Source organism: Kogia breviceps, chromosome 6 (genome assembly GCF_026419965.1).
Source record: "Kogia breviceps isolate mKogBre1 chromosome 6, mKogBre1 haplotype 1, whole genome shotgun sequence".
Lineage (NCBI taxonomy): Eukaryota > Metazoa > Chordata > Mammalia > Artiodactyla > Physeteridae > Kogia > Kogia breviceps.
In genome coordinates this window covers 95,219,039-95,240,540 of record NC_081315.1, presented here as the reverse complement: position 1 = coordinate 95,240,540, position 21,502 = coordinate 95,219,039, and the positions used below count along the sequence as shown (strand labels likewise).

The window sequence follows — 21,502 nt, the reverse complement described above, 5'->3', positions numbered from 1 at the left end:
ACCTGTAGGCTACATGTAAAATGAGAATAAACAGAGGAAATGATTATTTCAACATTGAATTAAATAAATTATACTAAGTAATCCCAAATGAAAGAGTGTAAAAATTTGCTTTCAACTGGAATGATGTTAAAGTGATTCAGATGTGAGAGGTATGGTACAACTATAAATGCTAAGTATTAATAGAGACAGTGAGGAAATGAAGGGAAAATATTTAGTAAGTGTAAAGCTTGTTAATATTTGGGGTGTTTTCTGAGTCATATTTACTATTTATATCTCATCTAGTTCAAGATTTATTTTTGTTGATGATGTTTACCATTCTGGACTATGTCAAAGGCCCATTAAATCATTACTTTATAAAGTTATTTCTATTGAATGGAGTAGGCAGTTAATATTTTAGACTTTCTTCAGTTAGATAGAGGTAGGCTAGGATCTTAAAATAATCACTCATAGCACTCATAGCAGACTTGTAGAACTCTGAGGCCAGATTAGCGATGGTGTCCCAGGCATCCCAATGCCTGTTAGAAGTACACTCTTGGATGAAGGCCAGGTGGATGAAACTTGACCCTTGAAAGACTGAAGTGGTGAGAGGGAAAGGAAAGGATTTTGAAAAACTGGTCAAGAACATGACAGCCTCTGAGATCAAAGAAATGTTTTAGGTTGTGTGTGCCCTAGAGTGTTAATGAATTCACTGCTTCTTATGCCTCCTACTTTTGTTTGCCAGAATCTGACTTTGTCCTTCTTCAACAGAGCAAACTATGTACCCTCTTCTGGAATCTTAAGCCCTGGTTAATCTTGCTTAAGCAGAAGTGAACCTTTATTTAATACTGACAAAATTTTTTTTTCCTTAGGTTTAAGCTGATACTTAAATGTGGTACTCTCCCTTCTGAGAGCATAAAATAGCTATAGTTAGTGAGCATCTGCTGTGTACTAAATACTATACTGGTACGCTTTAAATACATTAACTCGTTGGTACTTTAGTACAACCCAGTGAAGTTAGTATTATTTATTTATCTGCATTTTCAAAAATGAAAATAGAGACTGAGAGAGTGTTGGTAACTTTCCTGGAGACACACAAGACTCGAATGCATGTCTGTATGACTTAGTGGGCCATTTATAATTTCAACACTGAGTTATTGAGAGGCTCCTGTCCTATATGTAATTGCTTATTCATAAATGAATCTAATACTTTAATATCTTATTTATAAGCTGTGATTATACTTATAAATGCTTGAATTTCCATCATTAACAACATATATTGAACATCTCACTTGTAGAAAATACTATGCTGGTTGCTGAAGACGATACACAGTATGAATTGTGGCCCTTGCCTCAAATAGCTTATAACCTAGCTGCTTATAGAGCAGCTATAGATTTCAGGACTTGGGGGAAATATGGTGAAAGTGTGATTAACAATGGGTCATCTTAATACATTCATCCCTTTTGCTTCTTGGCAGTTCACTAATTCATTCACTCTAACCTTCCTAACGAAAAGTGCTCTGTCCTGATTAAGGTATTCCTATACTTAGGACATCTTTAATTAATATTTGTAGAAGGTGAAAATAATTATAGTAAGGTCTTCATTTCTGACTACTTTAACATGCTTGTTTAAAGGTTTCTGCAGTACTTAATAGAGGAAGGAAAAAGTGGTTGCGTAAGAATATAGGGGTTTTGTATAATAGCAACCTGTTTTGATATTTAGTATTTAGAAAGATATAATATATACTTATATTTTTGTAAGGTATCAAAATATGCCTTCTATTTATGAACTTATTTTTCTCTCTTAGTTTTTCTTTCACATGTCAACATGATTAGGTGAAGATGAACTTTTAAAATTATTTGTTAAAAGTTTATAACCAATAAAGGAGATAAAATGAAGCTACAATTAGGGAAGATAGAAAAAAGATGGGTGTTCACAAGAAGAAAAAGAGACTCAACCAAAGATATAAACAGAGAGAGAAATTAAAGAAGAAAGATGGTCTTTGGGCCCTCCTAAGTATTCCATTGAACTAGAGCTAGTGGCTATAGTGTCATTAGGAATATTGACTTTTAGTGTGTGTATCTAATCTGATTTTGAACTTTTTGTTTTTAGAAAGCAAAAAACTTTTAAGTTGGTAAAGAATGTTAACCATTGGAAGATTCTCATATGTCCAGTTTTCTTCACGTCTCACAAATTTTTCTGTATTTGCCCTAGACATAATTGTTGAACATAGAACTCTAGAGTTAGATGATATTTCAGAGACAATCTTAGTCCCTTTTAATGACAACCAATTACTGAAGCTCAGGAGGTTTGATGACTTTCCTAAGATTACCCAGCTGGTTTCTGATAAGTGCACAGTGGAATCCTGATCTCCCGACTAGAGACCAATAAATTTCTTGCTCCTTCTCTATTCATCATTAACTTACCCATTTACCCATTCATTCATTCAGCAAAACTATATTCATTATCAACTATGTGGCATCATAAAATGCATACAAAGATGAATAAAACATATTTCCCGTCCTCTGGAGCAATCTGTTAAACAGCTAATGATAACACAAAATACTGTGAAATTATAGTGATGGAAATGTGAACAAAGTGCCTGGAGAATGCAGAAGAATGAGCATTTAATTATGATTAAGAGATTTGTTATGTTTCTCTGAGATGTTACTTGTCCTTAGCAAGGTTTTGATAGACATTAAAGCAATTCATGGTACAGAATTACCAAGTTCAAAGCTACCAGAGTATGAAAGTGCATGATGAGTTCTGATGATGATGAATAATCTAGTGTGGCTGTACCACAGTAGATATAGAGTCAGGATGACAAAAGGGAGGTAGGTATATCTCAGGTTTCCATCATGAATGGTTAAAATCAGATCAAGATTTTGAATTTCACTCTGTAGACACTTAGCCTATATTATAAGGCTAGAATGTGAATTCCATAAATATAGAGAAAATGTTATATTCATTTTAATCTCTCCAGAGGCTACAGAGTAGGTTTTTAAACATTGTTCAATTGTGTGAGTAGGAACTCCGCAAATACTTGGTGGATGGATGAATGGTCAGAGGAAAATCCTCGATAGATGTAGAGGTCTTTTTCATGGTCTCATCAACCTTTTTAGAAGATAACCTGAACCATTACGAAAGTTTGTTGGAGGGCAGAGAGTTTTGATAAAGGGATACCAATTAGGAGGCTCTTGCAGGACCATAGGTAAGAGTTCATCAGAGCCTGAACTCAGCCCTGGCAGTAGGAAGGAAGCAAACAGTTGAAAAATGGTAGAGGTAGATTCTCTAGGACTGCATATATTCATTCCACAAACATTTAATGAGTACCTTTTATATTCGGGGCAATAAGCTTGCCTCTGGGGATAGAGATAAATAAGGAACAGTTTTTGTACTCAGGTAATTTATTTCACTGGAAGAGAGAAAAACAAAAAATGATTGTATGATAAGAGCATGAAAACATCATTTGTTAAGTACTGACTTTGCATCAAGTGTTGTGCTAGGCATGTAACATACATCATCTTATTTAATTTTCACAACTTCATTGGTATGGTCCTCACTTTGCAGCTGAAGGAAAGTCTGTTCCTAATTTTTGCAGGGTCCAGGGCAAGAGTACAATTGGAAGCCCACCTACTATAAGTCTAGATTTTTAGAAGTTATGAATCAGACTAATAAACTGATAAGTAAAGTCTACTTTGTTTTCTTGTCTTGAAAAATATACCTTTGTAACAGTCTGGAAGGCCAGTTTCAGATTCAGAATTCTTAGACTCCTCAGAAGTTCCTAGCTTGTGGTATCCCTCACCCGCTTCTTATCTATGACTCTACCTCACACCTGGACAGACTTCATGCATGTGGACCCACTAGCCTGCAGGTCCAAGCTCTGTTCACATCTTCCACAAATAACCATCCTTTGCCCACCTCTCCATCCTGAGGATAGCACCCATCAAGAAGGTAGCTCCACCTAAGAGGCTGTGCAGACCCTGGAAGCTGGCTAGGAGCCTTTGGGCTGGGAATTTCAGAGTCTTGGGTGTCTGGGTTGTGGTCTGAAAGGAGGAGGGACATGAACTCTGGGTGAGGGGTATAGTCAGAGGAGGGCCAGAGCAGGGTCCTTACTCCAAGCCCCCCTGCCTTGGTCTAAGAGCAGTACTGGATAAGGAAACAGGTTCAGTAAGCAACCTAAGTGTACACAGGTAGAAAGTGGAACCAGAATTGCTCAGGTCTGTCTAGGCTCACAGAGGAGACAGGGTACCTCAACCAGTCAGGGCAAATCAGCTGATACAAGAGTACTGATTAATGAATGAGTGGGGGTGGAGAGTCAGGGGCTGTCAGGGAGATCTTTCTAGAAGGAGTATTGTTTAAAATCTCAAAGGGGGCTTCCCTGGTGGTGCAGTGGTTAAGAATCCGCCTGCCAATGCAGGGGACACGGGTTTGAGCCCTGGCCCGGGAAGATCCCACATGCTGCGGAGCAACTAAGCCCACGTGCCACAACTACTGAGCCTGCACTCTAGAACCCGCGAGCCACAACTACTGAGCCCGCGTGCCACAACTACTGAAGCCCACATGCCTAGAGCCCACGCTCTGCACCAAGAGAAGCCACTGCAATGAGAAGCCCGCACACCTCAATGAAGAGTAGCCCCCAATCGCCACAACTAGAGAAAGCCGCGCGCAGCAGAACCAAAGCAGCCAAACATAAATAAATTAAATAAATAAATTTATTTTTTAATAAATAAAATAATATCTCGCGGGGTGGGGCTGGGACACAGCTAGAGGTGTAGGAGAGCATGACCTACAGCCCTTGTCCTTAAGCCCCAGAGGCTGAAGGGTTGGCAATCAGTTTGGCAGGGTTAGAGTTGTGCTTGTGGGGTAGGGAAGAAAAATGAAGCTGCTGATGTTAGACTGTGGCTGAATCCTGAAGAGTTAAGCATTCTTTATCTTAAAGGGACAGGAAAGGAACACAATCACATTTAGGTATAAGGGCTGAGGGAGGGCTAGAAAGCAAAGATGACTCAAAGCTTTCTTCCTTGAAGCCTAGGGAGGAAAGGAGTTGTTTACAAAACTAGGTAGTCCAGAAGGAGGCACAGGAAACTGGGTTTTTACTGTTTGAATTACAGGTTAATAATGAGAATACTGGTGGAAGGAGAGAGAAAACAAGTATGACAGAGTGTTGGAAAGTAGCTATATTTAAGGAGTGTGTGGAAGAAAGAACTAGTCCAAAAGACAACAGAACCAAAACAACAACTGAGCAGAAGTTTCTGAGGCAGGGAGCCCAATCTGCACAGCATCATCAGTGCCTGGTGGGCTCAAGTTTGAGAAGGAACGTTCAGTTGCTAGGGGGCTAGCACACACAGAGTGGGGAGATGCCTGTATTCAGCCATCAGGAGTTGGGGTGAGAGGGCTGGAAACCAGTTTAAGGAATTGGGGATATATATAATGTGGAAATTAAGGAAGTTACTTTGAATCGTTTTTTAAAAGTTAAGCTTGGCTTCAAGGAAAGAAGAGAGATGAGAGATTTGTTTGATGGGAAAGTAAGGTTCAGGGAAGAAAATGGACAAGTCCCCCTCCTCCTCTTCTTTGGTGTCATTATTATTAGCAAGGGTATTTGTAATATCTTTGGCTGAAAGGTTGCAGTGAAACAGGAGAGACTGGAGAGAGGAGTACTTTGATAGGACCTACCCACGCCTTGCCTCTTCTCCTCCACTAGTAGGGGTGAGAACGGATGCCATCACCCTCCGCCTTCAGGCCATTGACCTCAGGAAGCTTATCCCGGTTCACGGTTCACAGCAATCACTGGCAAGAAGCCCAGGGCCTCCGGTTACCTCTTACCAGGTGACTCTCATCTACTTAGCTTCAATGGCTCTTTTATCAGTAAGACCTCCTCCCTCCCCCAGCCTTTTCCTCTCTCTCCCCCTTCCCTCCATTATTTCTCTTTGTGGCACTCATCACTGTCTGACATACATTCACTTATTTTATCATGACTTTCCTGTCCCTAATAAAAAGTAGGTTCCAGACCTCAGAACAGTGTCTGGCACATAGTAGAGGCTCAATTCCTATTTGTTGAATGATGTGCACAAAAGGGTGAGGAAGAAAATTGATGGGGCAGGATTCCAAAGCAGAGGTTGGCAAACTTTTCTGTAAAGGGCCAGATAGTAAATGTTTTTAATTTTGCTGGCCACAAACAGTCTCTACCACATATTCTTCTTTGTTGTTTTTTATTTTATTTTATTTTTTTATTTTATTGCTGTACGTGGACCTCTCACCGTTGTGGCCTCTCCCTTTGTGGAACACAGGCTCCGGATGCGCAGGCTCAGCGGCCATGGCTCATGGGCCCAGCCGCTCCGCGGCATGTGGGATCTTCCCGGACCGGGGCACGAACCCGTGTCCCCCGCATCGGCAGGCGGACTCTCAACCACTGTGCCACCAGGGAAGCCCTGTTGTTTTTTAAAATAATCTTTCAAAAATGTAAAATCCATTCTTAGCTCACAGGCCAAACATAGACAAGCCACAGATCTGACTATAGCTTCTGTGAGGGAAAGTGAAGGAAACAGGGTTAAGAACACAGGTGAAGATGGTAGCTCTGAAAAAGAAACAGGAAGAAGTATCTTCCTCCGAAGACCTCCCTAAAGGGAAGTGAGAAAACAGATGAAATGTGTGAAGAACATTTGAGGTAAAGAACAGACAAGTGAGAATTTATGTCAGTGGCATCAGCCTCCTAGAGGGGGGAAGTGAGTTCTGCAATTGAGTGTGAAGCACCTGAAGAGCAGGAAGGTTCTGAAAGAACAGGGTGGCTAATCAAACAGAGATGAACAGGGAAAATGTTAAACAACACAGAATTCAGACACAGTTGGACAACACGAATCTGGTGTGTTCTAGAAGACTAGGGAAAAATGGGAAAAGGTAGATCCTGAGAATTACAGCTTGTGAAGTTTAAGAGTAATGCAGCACAAAATTCTAAAGGTGGTTGACCTGGCATATTAGTTCAGAATAATGTTGGATTTTCCTCATACTTTTTTTGATAAAATTACTTCTAGAATCATCAAAGAAATATGAGCTAATTTGTGAATAATAATATCAATAATTAACTTTTATTGAGTCTAAACTTTTTATTTATTAATGGCTGAGCTACAGTCATTATCTCATTTAATCATTTATGTAGTTCTAGCATTGTCTCTGATTTACAAGATGAGGAAACTGAAGGTTAGGGGAATTAAGGAACTTACCTAAAGGCACACAAAGTTCTTAAACAACAGAGCTAGATGAACCCAACCAAGTCTGTCTGACATCTGGTCTGTGTTCTTAAAGAACTTACCAAAATAGGGTGCTGATCAGTGAATTACTATCAGTATGGAAGGAGGTCTCTAGTGACAAGTCCTGTCCTCACTCTGTCTTGTTCAACATTTTTATAATGCTCTAGATGAGGACATAGATAGTGCATTTATCAAACTTTCCAGCAATGTGGACCCAGGAAGAAGAGGGAATACATTAGATAACAGGATGAGAATCCAGGATTATCTCAAATTGGAATGGTTCACCAAAGAGGAAATGTAATAGAGATAAGAATACAGTCCTTTACTTAGGTCAGAAACAACTGCACAAGTGCACTGTACTTTAGCTGTGGGGTGTGTAGGGAGGAAAAATGCTTAGAGGCTTTCATCACCTCACTTTAAGGACTGTCATAAACTACAGCTTGTCCAGAGGAGAATAGAATAGAGAAGGTATTCAGGACCACTTCATCTGAGGAACTGTTAAAGAAACTCATAAAGTCTCAGAGCAAAAAAAAAAAATGATGGGGGCGGGGGAGAGAACAGTGACCTCCAGTATTTCTGAAAGGTTTCATAGAAGATAAGTTAGGTGTGTTCCATGTGACCCTTGTGGTCAGAACTAGGAAACATAAGTGGGGATTACAAGGAACCAGAGTCTCACTCCGTTTGAGAAATAACTCCCCCCCAAATTAAACCTGTTCAAAATTGTAATTGGTTGCATTGCGAATGAATGTGCCTCCTATTGCTGGATGTTTTAGACTGAGACTGAACTATCATTTGTTGAACTTACCCTAGGTGACCTCTGAAGGCTCTGCCAACGCTAAGTTTTTGCCTCTGAACATGTCAGATGAATGAAGCATTTCTGTGCTATTTTTCAAAAAAGTAAAATTCTCATCTTTCTTTTGTGTTTGCAACCTGATTTGGTACTGTGTTAGATATATGGTGGTGTATATATTACAGAACTTCCATTTTGAACCTAAGCTGTACAAGTTCTAATTTTTCACTTAGAGTGTGACAAGATGTTTAGCATACCAAGTTAGACTTCAAGTATTTTCTTTTAAATGGATGTGCACTTTACTTGTGTATAATTCTTGCCAAAGATTACACTGAATTTGTACCATATTCCTGCCAATATTTTTTCTAAACCACATCCTGTGATGTAATTTGTGGTAAATTTATAAGGGAATGCATCTATACAAGAGGTGCCTTGAAATGCTCACTTATTTTTTAACAGATTGGACTCCAATATACAAGATGAAGTTGCTTCAAGAAGGACTTAATCTATTGACTTTCTGAGACCATTGTAGTTAGTTCTTAAACTTAGTTCTGTGATCTGCCTTGTTCTCTTTTTTGTAACACATATTCACAGTGTTAATTTTCAACTTTATCAATAGAAAGTTAACTGGATATATATTGAAAACCTCTAGATTGCTTTTCTAAAGGTATTAAAAAGCCTATCGTTTTGTTGGTGACCCATCACTAAGTCTTTCTGACATGCATGAACAAAGTTGAAGCAAAAATAGGAAACCTCACTATTTTTGGCTTTAATCCTCTAAAGTTTGCCTATTAATTCAGTGGGTATACTAATTGAAACGAAATACTTTTTTATTTTTTTAGGTGTAATCCCTTTTCATGGATTTTCAATGTATGGTAAGTTGGGCTTTAAAATATTCAGTTTTTATTACACTTTAGAAAATTCAACATGAAAATCACACTTTATATTACATCAACCACACACCTAACTATGTTAACTGTGAACATTTTTAAACATTGGATTTGATATCTGTTTATATGTCCAATTAAAAATTTTTTCAAATAAAGGGTCATCATAATTGCTCAGATGGTGATTGCTTGTCAAATTAGAATTGAACATACCAGGAAAATGGTTTTGTGGTTTACCATTTTCTAATTCAATGGAAATTAGAGCTACACATTGATATTTAGTTCTAATGTAAAATGAGATTGCTTAAATTCCTAAACTAATTCTCATAAGTCTTTAAAAAAATAATAGGTCAGAAAGAATGCAAAGGGAGGGACAACACTGAGTGTGAGTTCATGATTTCTCCAGACTGGCTGGTGTACACAGCAACAATTACATTGAAGCATCCAGTCATTCTGAGGCACACGTGACAAACGCATGTGCAGGTTTGAGAGCCCTGAGCACCTTTGTGGCCTCACGTATCATTGAAAGAGGAATACAGGAAGCGTAAAAAAGATTAGCAAGAGGAAGAATGCTCTATGCCTTAAGTGCCTCTTAATTTTTAAATTTTCATGCATTACATATGAGCTTGTTGAAGATTGTTGTCCCAACTATTCCTACTCCCCAACCTTTAGACTAAACAAAAATATACATTAATGTTTACTTTTGTAAAAAGAATCAGCAATTAATTAACACTTTTCTTTGTAAAAAAAACCCTCAAGTGTTCAGCATCAAACAGTCATCGTGAATGACATAATATAAAACTTTTAAAACCAGCATACAATGAAAAGGATTCAAAGTGCCTAGGAATTTTGCATTATGCTGCCCTTGGCTTTATTCTCTTGAGCAACCAAAATTTCATAATGCAACACATAATGTTATAGTGAGGTTCCAGCATATTTGTCTTTTATAAATATCTGAGGATTTAAAATAGAAAACATAAAAAGGTTAAGAATATAAATTTTTACCTTTAATAATAAAAAATGTTAGCCCTTTTATTCTTTTATTTTAATAATTCCAACTGCAAGCATTCTTCAAGTAATTAGTTTTTAAAAGGTGTACTTGAGCGATTTGGAGAACAGTTAATAATGTCAGGAAAATTTAAATCTTCTAACAACTATCAGGGTACAAAATACATCTTTGAATCCTGCCTATTCACATTTCTGGTTGTTTTAATAGGTTAAAGTTTATACACCCAAGGGGGAAACGTTCGCTAAGGAAATAGGTGATGCAAAATGTTTGATATACAGTTTATACTATTTTAGAAAAATATGTTAAGCATCCACAAATACTTTAGAGCAGTGACCACTTACTTAGAACCAGTATACTGGCATAATCGCAACTTATCCCCAGGAACTCTACGTAGTACTAGGACATTTTAGTTTTAGTTACTGTATTTCTTTAAAATTATAATACTTAACTCTTTTAAAAATTTATTCAAAACTTTTCTCTAATTTAAACTGGCCTTCTCCTTTCCCACATATGTAGATTAATGAAGTTTTTTATTGTAGGAGTAGTATATTATGATTTCATAAATAAATTCCTATAGTGCAGTATTTAATTGGTTAAAAAGATGATGAGCTAATTCATTTTTATGGAAGAACCAAATAGGGAAAGATGCTTAAAATGGAAAATAAAGTCATGTAGAAGATTTTTTACATATTATATGTAATGGACTAAAACTTTTCCATTTCACAGCTATATAAGGGAATTCAACAATTGTGGCATCTTGAATAATAACTGATTATAATGTTTTCTATATTATATATCTTTATAGAAAAGTGCTGATTTTAAAATTCTCTTTCATTCCTTCACTGGAAATGATCATTAATGATTACTGAATCTTTAAAATCTTTAGATTCAAATTACAAGTTTTTAAATATCAATAACTTAAGAAGTTGGAGGGGAAATATGCATCATCACAAAAAGTAAAGAATTCCAAACCTTCATTTTGAATTTATAATACCATATATTTGTGCCACATTGCTTTTTCTTAGATTTTTGCAATTAGAATGTGAGTTATTCTTTTTAAATATATAGAATACCTCAGTTGGGGCTATTTAAATAAGTAGGAATTTATTTTGATAATAAAATAATTTTTTAAAATTAGTTTTGAAGTGAAAGGACATGGCTGTTAGTTTTTAAACATATATATATATATATATATATAAAAACATAGAGGTCTTTTCCTATACATATATATAAAAGGAGGGTGTTTTTTGATGTGTTTAGATATTTACCACCCTAAAATTGATTTGTCTCTCTTTTGCCCTTCAGAAAAGTGAAATTTCTCAGTTGCAATGCTAGTTTTTGATAATTTATTCATCGGTAATACTGTGCACCACCATTTATCCCAGATAATCGATTTTTGTTTTGTCAGAATTTAAAATTTTTTATCATTTTTTCCTTTCACATTGTCAAAAGGAAGTGAGCTGAGTTGGCTCATTGGTTTCCATTTCATTTTTCATGTGGGATCTTCCCGGACCGGGGCACGAACCCATGTCCCCTATATCGGCAGGTGGACTCTCAACCACTGCGCCACCAAGGAAGCCCTACTCCCTTCTTTTTAAATTTTAATGACTCAGTTTTTTACGTGTGCATATATTCCCTTTTCAACATGAAAAAAGAATATATATGTCATTCTAAACTTGTCTATGAATGAATATTATTACTAGAAAATATTTATTCTTTCATGTTTTGTGAACTTATTTTTTAAATTTTAGTAGTTCTGCAATATTATTAATTATTTTTTTTGTTCTTTCAGTTGCACCACTTTGTTTTCTGTACCATGAACCTTCCAAATTGTATCAGATATTCCGTGAGATGTATGTGCGTTTTTTCTTCAGACTTCATTCCATCTCTTCTCATCCTTCTGTAAGTTCATAAAAAAAAAAAAAAAAGATCAAACCAGACTCTAATCTGTTTTTTCTTTCCTTAAGAAAAACAAATGTTAATTTGTGAGGTCAAGCAACACTTTTCTATAGAATAAATGAAAGAGAAGAAGAAATTGATATTTAAATAGTTTTAGTAATAATTAGAGAGGAAAAAGCCTTTTATCAATTGCATTTAAATTATCTTTTATATGTTGAAAGAAAAAAACATAGCAATGTCTGTATTGTTTTCTTTGACAAAGGTGGCTAACTTCTTTGAATACTGGTTTCCTCATCTCTGAAACTCATTTCAGAGTTAATAATGAGTTTCTGTGGTGCTGTAGAGCAGTGTACAAAGCACCTGGGTAGTACTTGGCTCAGGGCAGATGTTCAGTAAATAGATGGCTGCTGTTTTTATTGTTGTCGTTATGATTATCATCATCATCACCATCTTTTCTTTGTTAATGAAAAATAAACATTTATTTGTCCCTTATTTTTCAATGTGGCTAATTATCAGTTATCAAACTAGATATCTCCTTTGTGTTTATTCAATAGATGGCTCCTTGGCCTTAGCATGAAATTCAAAGAGAAGCATACTGGGAGTTGAGTATAAAATTGCAATGTGTCAGGGCTACCAAGTTTCCCAAAAGAGGAGACTGTCACTGCTACTCAACTAAATAGCAGTTCATTATCCTCCCCCCACCCCCACCATTCCTGTGTATTCCTATTCCACCTTCCTCTGTCTCCAGTGTTGCTCTCATACATTGCTAGTGAAACCAGGCAAATAACAGAAATCCAGGATGTCACAGATGAACAAATGAAGTACCACCAATTATCTTGGGTTTCTTCTCTCTGAGACAACTTGATTTAATGCCTATATTGCATGAGTATTTCATCTAGAATAACCAAAAATATATTAATAATTATTTTTTCTTATAACTCATCCTTAGCCTCAGATTTCTTACTCGCATATTCTGTACCATTTTACGCTTCAGAGTTTCAATAAAATGTTTTTAACTGGCTGCCCAGTAGATACCCGTAATGTTTTCCCTGTGCAGACCGCTGAAGCTTGCCACTGAGCAACTCTGGATATGCCTTCTCTATATCTGTGCTGACCCTAAGGTGTCCTTTTTCAGCTGATTGATTGGGACAGCCCTGCCTCTGCCCTTTCTTTATTCAGTGAAATAAAGACTTACAGGCAGTCATCTCCTTTTCCGGCTTGCATCCAGACTTAACTATTTGGAACCATGACAACCTTATTTCTTTAGAAATTCAAAGAGAGGATTAGAACTTCCTTACAAAGATCAACTCTGAGGAATGCTGAGCTGCAAGAAAGACTTTATTCAGAGTTGTCAAGTAATAAATGCACTTGAAAAACCATCTACTTTGTACTCTACAGATAATGCCCTTTTAAAAAAGTGGATTTCAGTTTTTTTAAAAGTTAACCTTATACTAAGTAATCAAACATTCTTGTTTGATAACTTCCTGATGCAAATTTCAAATAGTCTTTCCCTGGGGATGGATTTCAATGAAAGAGTTTAAAAAGCAGGAAATATTTTCCCTGATGGATGAGACAACTGGAAGGGAAAGGACATATGGAGGAGAAAGTGAAGGGTGTGGCTATAGCACCAGAGAAATACCTGGAAACTGGAATGCATCCAGAAAAAACTAATTTTGCTGGGCCTACGTGATACTGTATGACTTACAAAGTAGCAGGTTTTTCTATAAAATGACGTTTTCCTTGAATTCCTAACATTACTACATGCCAGGTTACGTGGGGAGACTATCGTTGTTAAAAAGGGAAAAATATTTATATTGATAATCTTTTTCTCATTTCCATTTGAATAATTTAATGGCAGAGTTCATTTTTAAATACTAAATTATACATTTCTCTTGTGATTTATTATTGTATCCAGGGTATTGTGTCACTCTGTCTGCTGTTTGAAACTCTTCTTCAAACTTATCTCCCCCAACTCTTTTATCATCTACGAGAAATTGGAGCTCAACCGTGAGTATTTTTCTCTACTAATTGAAGAATAAATTGATATCAGAAGGCTCTTTTTCATCATCAAAGATACAGTAATTTTTAAGAGATATTAAACTAACAGTTTCCCCAATAAAACAATAATTATCAAGTAGTAAATTATAACTTGACATTGTGCCAGAAATTCTTGGGAGACTTACCAAAATCCTAATAAATTCTTATTTGCTTGGATTTTTGTGCTTGGTACAAGAATCACCAAAAGAACTAATTTCTATTCATAATGAAAGGTGTTGGCCAAACTAAGGCAAAAATTTGTGTAAACAAATACTACGTGAGAAATGTGATAATACTAAAATTAAGTCAGTTTAGGCCAAATTTATCAGAAAACAACTTATGAAAGACAGAAAGGTTAAAGTTTGCTTGCTTTCATTAAAGGAATCTAGATCGATTACTTACCAATGGTTGTGCACTGTGATTTTTTTCTTCCAAAAGCTTGAATTTTTGTTAATTTATCTCAGTATGAGTTATCAGTGAATATGTAGGGTACCTGTGGACCTCATTGTTATCGGTTCTCTTTTCTCTTTTTTAATTAACAGTGTCTTAAGGCAGCAGAAATTACCAAATGATTTATCAGTGTTTTGTTACTGTCTTCCTTTCTGTGTAACCATTTTCTCCTATATAAGGGCATATTTGAAAGGAGCACTAACTCTTTGAGACCACAAAAGTAGTTAATGGGAGGGCTTCCTTGGTGGCGCAGTGGTTGAGAGTCCGCCTGCCGATGCAGGGGACACGGGTTCATGCCCCGGTCTGGGAAGATCCCGGAGCGGCTAGGCCTGTGAGCCGTGGCCGCTGAGCCTGCGCGTCCGGAGCCTGTGCTCCGCAACGGGAGAGGCCACAACAGTGAGAGGCCCGCGTACCAAAAAAAAAAAAAAAAAAGTAGTTAATGGGAAATAGAAATCCGTAGCTGATGGATGGATTAGTGGGTGGGTGGGTTTAAGAGACAGACCCAGATTCAAATTCTATCTCTACTAAACTATATAATCCTGATAAAGTTATTTAATTTACCTAAGCCTCAATTTCTTTCATTAAATCAAGATAATTTATTCATCTTTAAAATCAAGAGAATTCCTACCTCATGGAGTTGTTTAAAGATTGAATATGTATATGTGTATATATTGATATATATATGTATATAAATATACATATATATCTCCATTCTAAAATCACCATTGAATTTCAGATATTTTAGGTCTTAGAAATGCCATTTATAAAACACTACCTCATATCATCCATTGATAACACCTAGGTGATACTCTTTCTTTTGTAGACATTAAAAAACAGGATTTTATTAATAATATTATAAAACAAGAATATGGCAGAAATATTTTATATTACATACAAGTCATTTTTTCTTGTGGTAAACTGACCTTTATTTTACTACTGTGAAATGAATGTTTGAATATAATTATGCTTTTCCTTACTAGAGTGAAGATATTTAGTTTATTGCTAGAAACTAAAATCCTGATTTTTTTTCTAGTCTATTTATACACTTTAATCATTTAAAGGAAGAAATTTATTTCAGTGAATTATTATAAACATTAAAATTCTGATGCAATAGAAAATATAAGTATTTAATTATCAGGCTAGAAATCAATTATTAAAAGGCATTCATGAAGGTTTCTAATTTAGAATTTAATTTTTTTACTAGATATAGGACTCTTCAGGATATCTCCTTCTTCTTGAGTACCTAGTGCATTTTATCTAAGTTATCATATTTATGGACATAAATTATTCATAATATTCCATAATAATTCTTAATTAGCCTTTTAATATCTATAGAATCAGAGTGACATTACCACTCTCATTCCTGAGATTGATATTTGTATCTTGTTTCTCTTTCTTGATTATTCTGGCCAGAGGTTTATTAATTTTATTTTTCTTTGAAAGAATCAGTTTTTGGTTTCATTGATTTTGTTTTTCTATTTTCAGCTTCATTGAGTTATGCTCTTTTATTTGTTATTTCCTTCTGTATGCTTGCTTTAGTTTTGTTTTGGTCTTGTCTTTCTACTTGTTTAAGGTGAAATTTAGATAATTAATTTGAGACATTTCTTCTTTTCTAATATAAGCAATAATGTTATAAATTGCCCTCAAGGCACTGCTTTACCTCCACTCAACAAATTTTGGTGTGTTATGTTTTCACTTTCATTCAATTCAAAATGTTTCTTAATTTCTCTTGTGACTTCCTCTTTGACCATAGTTTATATAAAACTGCATTGTTTAATTTCTGAATATTTGGGATCTTAGTTCCTTGACCAGGGATCAAACCTGTCTCCCCTGCATAGTAACGTGGATTCTTTACCACTGGACCACCAGAGAAGTTCCCCTCCTGCCTACTTTTGAATTGAATAATTTTTTACTCCATTTTATCTCCAGTATTGGATTATTATTCATACCTTTCTAAAAATATTTTTTGATAAGTGTCTGTCTTAGTTCAGTCTGCTATAACAAATTACCATAAACTGTATGGCTTATAAACAACAGAAATTAATTTACTTCTCACAGTTTTGGAGACTAGAAGTCTAAGATCAGGTTGCTAGCGTGGTTGAGTTCCAGAGAGGACCTTCTTCTAAGTTGCAGACTGCTTCTCATTGTATCCTCACATGATGGAGAGCAAAGAGGAAAAAGAAGCTCTCACATGACTCTTATAAGGCACTAATCCCAAACATGAGGACCTACCTTCATAACTTTATCTAATGCTAATTAACTTCCAAAGGCCACACACCTCTTTCCTAATACCATCACAATGGGGGGTAATTTCAATATATGAATTTGGGGGTAGGAGTGGGGACACAAGCATTCAGTCTATAACAGGATTTACAATATACATCTTTAATTTATCACCTTCTACTTTCAAATAAACTCCAGGCCTGGAGGGTTTCATGGGCAAATAATACAAAACACGTCAGGAAGAAATAATAGCAATTATTGTTTTTCTGTGGCTGCTGTCAAGATCTTTGTCTTTAGATCTTAGTAGTTTGATTATGATGTATCTGGACATGGATTTCTTGGGTTTATCCTGTTTAGGGTTTGCTTAACATCTTGAATTTGAGGCTTATTTCTTTTGCCAAATTTAGGAAGTTTTCAACCATTATTTCTTCAAATATTTTTTTCTGCACCACACTCATTATCCTTTTCTTCTGGGACACAAATGTTAAAACTTTTAGTCTTATCTCACAGCTTCCTGAAGCTCTGTTCATTTTGTTTTCAATCCTTTTTACTCTGTAGTTCAGATTGGACACTTCTATTGATTTATATTTAAATTCACTGGCTCAGGGCTTCCCTGGTGGCGCAGTGGTTGGGAGTCTGCCTGCCGATGCAGGGGACACGGGTTCGTGCCCCGGTCCGGGAAGATCCCACATGCCGCTGAGCGGCTGGGTCCGTGAGCCATGGCCGCTGAGCCTGTGCGTCCGGAGCCTGTGCTCCGCAACGGGAGACGCCACAACAGTGAGAGGCCCGCGTATCACAAAAAAAAAAAAAAAATTCACTGGCTCTCTCAATGGTTATTTCCATTTTGCTATTGGATCCATCCAGTGAGGGTTGTTTTGTTGTTGTTGTTGTTGTTTCTGTTGTTTTTGTATTTATCAGTTCTAAAATTTCCACTTGGTTCTTAACAAAACTCAGAATTGTGCATTAATAAGGACAAATTCTACTATACGTAAATTATCCCTCGATAAACTTTATTTCTAAGAAATTGAATCTGTGCTGTATACTAGGGAGCAGAAGGCATGATGTGTGGTGCTGTTGTTCTAATAAGACTGAGAGATCCAGTAAAATGAAACTAGTTGAAGTTAATAATTTAGACTTAAAAGTTAGTAAATTATTTAAATTTAAAATAATTGCTGGCTAAAAGTTTCTTTGGCATCTATAAACAGATATTCTAAAACCAACCAAAAATCTTGATTTATCAGTACTACTGCCTACATGTACTTTGTTATATTAGAACAATAGTTATCTAGTATTGAGGAATTTCTGAAACTTGGGGGTCCTTTTTCAGTCTTAAGAAAATTAATATGACACCAACAAAGGCAATCTCTCAATCCCATTTTCTCTTTTAAGAAAAAGTACAGATATTTATCTATATAACAATTTTAACAAAGAATTTGACTAGAACCTCTCAGGGGCAGTCAAGTGATGTTTAATTGCCAATAGATCAGGCACCAAAGCCAAAGAGTTTGTTTCCTGATTCTAGAGATAAATTGTTATTGTAACATAACCTAGTTATGAAACAGTAGGATCTCATACTTCTTAGGACTTTTTTTTTTTTTTTTTTTTTTTTTGCAAAATAGAATTTAATTGAATTTTCTGGTTGATTTTTCAGAGTTCTGATGACCTCCTCTGTAAAACTAAGGGTTTCAAATCAGAGATCTATTTCTAAGGTCCCTTATAGCTTTTTTTTTTTTTTTTTTTTAAGATTTAATTTTATTTTTAGCAGTGTTGGGTCTTTGTTGCTGTGCACAGGCTTTCTCTAGTTGTAGTGAGCAGGAACTACTCTTCATTGTGGTGCTTGGGCTTCTCCTTGCGGTGGCTTCTCTTGTTGCAGAGCATGGGCTCTAGGTACATGGGCTCAATAGTTGTGGCTCGCAGGCTCTAAAGCACAATCTCAGTGGTTTGAGGCATGGGCTTAGCTGCCCCATGGTATGTGGGATCTTCCCAGACCAGGGATCAAACCTGTGTCCCCTGCATTGGCAGGCGGATTCTTATCCACTGTGCCACCATGGAAGTCCCCCTATAGTTTTAAAACTACTTTTCTTTGTCTTTTTTCATCCTTTGTAGCCATTTGAGTGAAATGTAGGAATATAATTTATTGAATTGGAAAAATATACAGCTATCAAGCTCTTTCAAGTATCTTGAATAAAAATTCAAATGTTCTTGGCTTGTCTGGAACTGTTAAGACTATAAGATCACCTCATTGATAGCTAATTAGTACACACCTTGAAAAACAGAATGTAGAAGTGAGTTTTCTAAAGAATGAACTCTAACATAAAGTAGGACCCAGAAATATAATTCTTTCTCTTAATGCTTTTGAGACCACTAATTTGAGGACTCATGGTTTCTCACCATTGCACTTATTACAGCTTTTAATAGAGTATTTGAGTTTTTTAAAATTTATTTTATTGAAGTATAGTTGATTTACAATGTTGTGTTAGTCACAGCAGTGTTTCAGTTATACATATATATGCATTCTTTTTCATATTCTTTCCATTATGGTTTATCACAGGATATTGAATATAGTTCCCTGTAGGAACAGTAGGACCTGCAACAGTAGGACCTTGTTGTTTATCCATTCAATACCATAATAGTTTGCATCTGCTAATCCCAAACTCCCCATCTGTCCCTCCCCCGCTCCCCCTTGGCAACCACAAGTCTGTTTTCTATGTCTGTGAGCCTGTTTCTGTTTCATAGATAAGTTCATTTGTGTCATATTTTAGATTCCACATATAAGTGATTTCATGTGGTATTTGTCTTTCTCTTTCTGACTTCCTTCACTTAGTATGATAATCTCAAGGTCCATCCATGTTGCTGCAAATGGCATTATTTCATTCTTTTTAATGACTGAGTAGTATTCCATTGTATATGTGTAGAGTGCTTCAGTTTTAAATGCCCATGTGATTTTTCAGACCCACAAAGGAGTTACCTAATAATGGAACTGGTTGAGTTCTTCTGATATTGCTTTTCGACGAGAAAAAATTCCACTGGTAAAATTTCTTTTTTTCTTTGCTTACAGACTTCGCATATCATTTAAATGGATGGTTCGAGCTTTCTCTGGATACTTAGCTACAGATCAACTCTTGCTTTTGTGGGATAGAATCTTAGGGTACAACTCTCTGGAAATTCTTGCTGGTAAGAGTAAGTGCTTGTTTGTAAAACACATGCTCTTTCTATAGTAAAGCCCCTTTCCTTTCTAACATTCACCATCTGTAATTGGAATTTGAGTCTACAGTTGTCTGGCATTTCTAATTCATGAACATTTAGTAGATTTATCTGCCTTAGAAGACAAGCACTGAGATTCTGCAATCTAAATATGTCTGACTAACTGCCCATCACGTCTATTCCTAGTCTTTTTTCGTCACTTCTAGGAATGTCCAGGTCCCCTCCCCTGCTTTTAGTCCAGCCAGGGCTTACAGACTCAGCACCTGTGAGGTTTGCACAGCAGAGTGTAGGTATACTTCTGTTCTTTTCCTGACTCCTCTGACTACCTTAGTGTTCTGTTCTGTGTCCTTTTTCAACTACTACCTAAAATCCAAACTGAGACTGAGCCTCCCTGCATAGTTGAAATCTCAGCTCTTCTGGACTTCAGTTTATACTGAACTCAAAACCTTTTCCTTGTTGCTAACAGTCTCTGACTCCTGCCCTGGTAACTGAGTTTCCCCTTTTACATATTCTCTTAAGCCAAAAAGAAACTCATCTTTTTTTCAGAAAGCCACAATTCCATCTCTTATTTAATAATTAAGTTCTTACAACAGATATACACAGAGGGCAACTGTGTGATAACACATAGGGCACAGATTCCTTATTATATTATTTTGCTTCTCTGTGTGTAAAATAGACTCAATTATTTTTATCATTGAAATTATCAGGGAATTCAAATAAGTATTACAGGGTTTTCACATGCATGGAGAGCGAGAAGTTGGCAGAGTGCTGGTTCCAACCTTCTCCAGTTTTGTGATATTGAACAAATTATTTAATCTTTACCCAGTGATAGCATTGTAAAGACACCTCTCTGGGCCATTTGGAAATAATGCTTAATTGATAACCCTTTTCTTGCAGAAGATTCTCTAGGTACCATATTAACATATTTTTGAATGCTGAGAGTTTGAGTAATTGGATGGCATTTTGAAAACGAAAATTGAGGTAATAATAAAATGCCATGAAGATAAATGTTGCCCCTGGTATAATGAGAGATCATTTACTGGGGATTTTAACAACTCCCAGTATCCTTCTATCTCAGTTGTTTTTAAAGCCCATACAAATATGAGTTAGGAAAAAATGGTCTGCCATCACCTCTTTTGGCTGAATGGCAGTGATACATACAATCTGGAGACAGAAGGGAATCCTAGAGGTCATCAGGTATAACTTCTTTTAAATATTTCTGACAGGCAGTCCTTATCCTGTGTTTGAACATTCAGTGTTGGATAATCCCTGTCTTACCAAGTAGCCCATTTCATTTCTGGATAATATAACTTTTTTTTTTTTTTTTGGCTACGTTGCATGGTGTGTGGGATCTTAGTTCCCCCACCACGGATCAAACCTGCACCCCCTGCAGTGGAAGCATGGGATCTTAACCACTAGACCACCAGGGAAGTCCCTGGATAATATAACTTGTTAAAATGTACTACTTTTAAACCAGGATCATCATCATGTTTTTTCTACTCTTTCACCCGCTCCTTTCCTCAAAATCTTCTATTTTCCAGGCTAAGTGGTCTTGTTTTTTGCTACCATTTTAGATTTTCTACCAAATAACTCTTCTGGGTAGGGCATAAATTTTGAAGAGTATTGTATGTAGCTTTTTCTATCATTTCAAAAAACATTAGAGCATGTTCAAGAAATGGGCTCAGTATTAGAAAGTACTTTCTAATAATTAGGACTTTCCAAAAGTAGAATGGGCTTTTTAACTGTCATCTGAAGGGTTAAGAGGTTTTCTATCATGAA

The 21,502-nt window shown here is 36.2% G+C and overlaps 1 protein-coding gene across 6 annotated transcripts in view; it reads left to right on the top strand.

Moving 5' to 3' along the window:
* The window catches only part of TBC1D19 (TBC1 domain family member 19), a 155,379-nt gene that overhangs the window by 127,934 nt on the left and 5,943 nt on the right, over positions 1 to 21,502 (top strand). For all 6 annotated transcript variants that reach the window (XM_067036317.1, XM_059067735.2, XM_059067738.2 and 3 more), the window contains 4 exons: positions 8,857 to 8,889; positions 11,703 to 11,812; positions 13,725 to 13,816; positions 19,578 to 19,693. In XM_067036317.1, the coding sequence (XP_066892418.1) occupies positions 8,857 to 8,889; positions 11,703 to 11,812; positions 13,725 to 13,816; positions 19,578 to 19,693 (351 nt within the window). The remainder of the gene's footprint in view (positions 1 to 8,856; positions 8,890 to 11,702; positions 11,813 to 13,724; positions 13,817 to 19,577; positions 19,694 to 21,502) is intronic.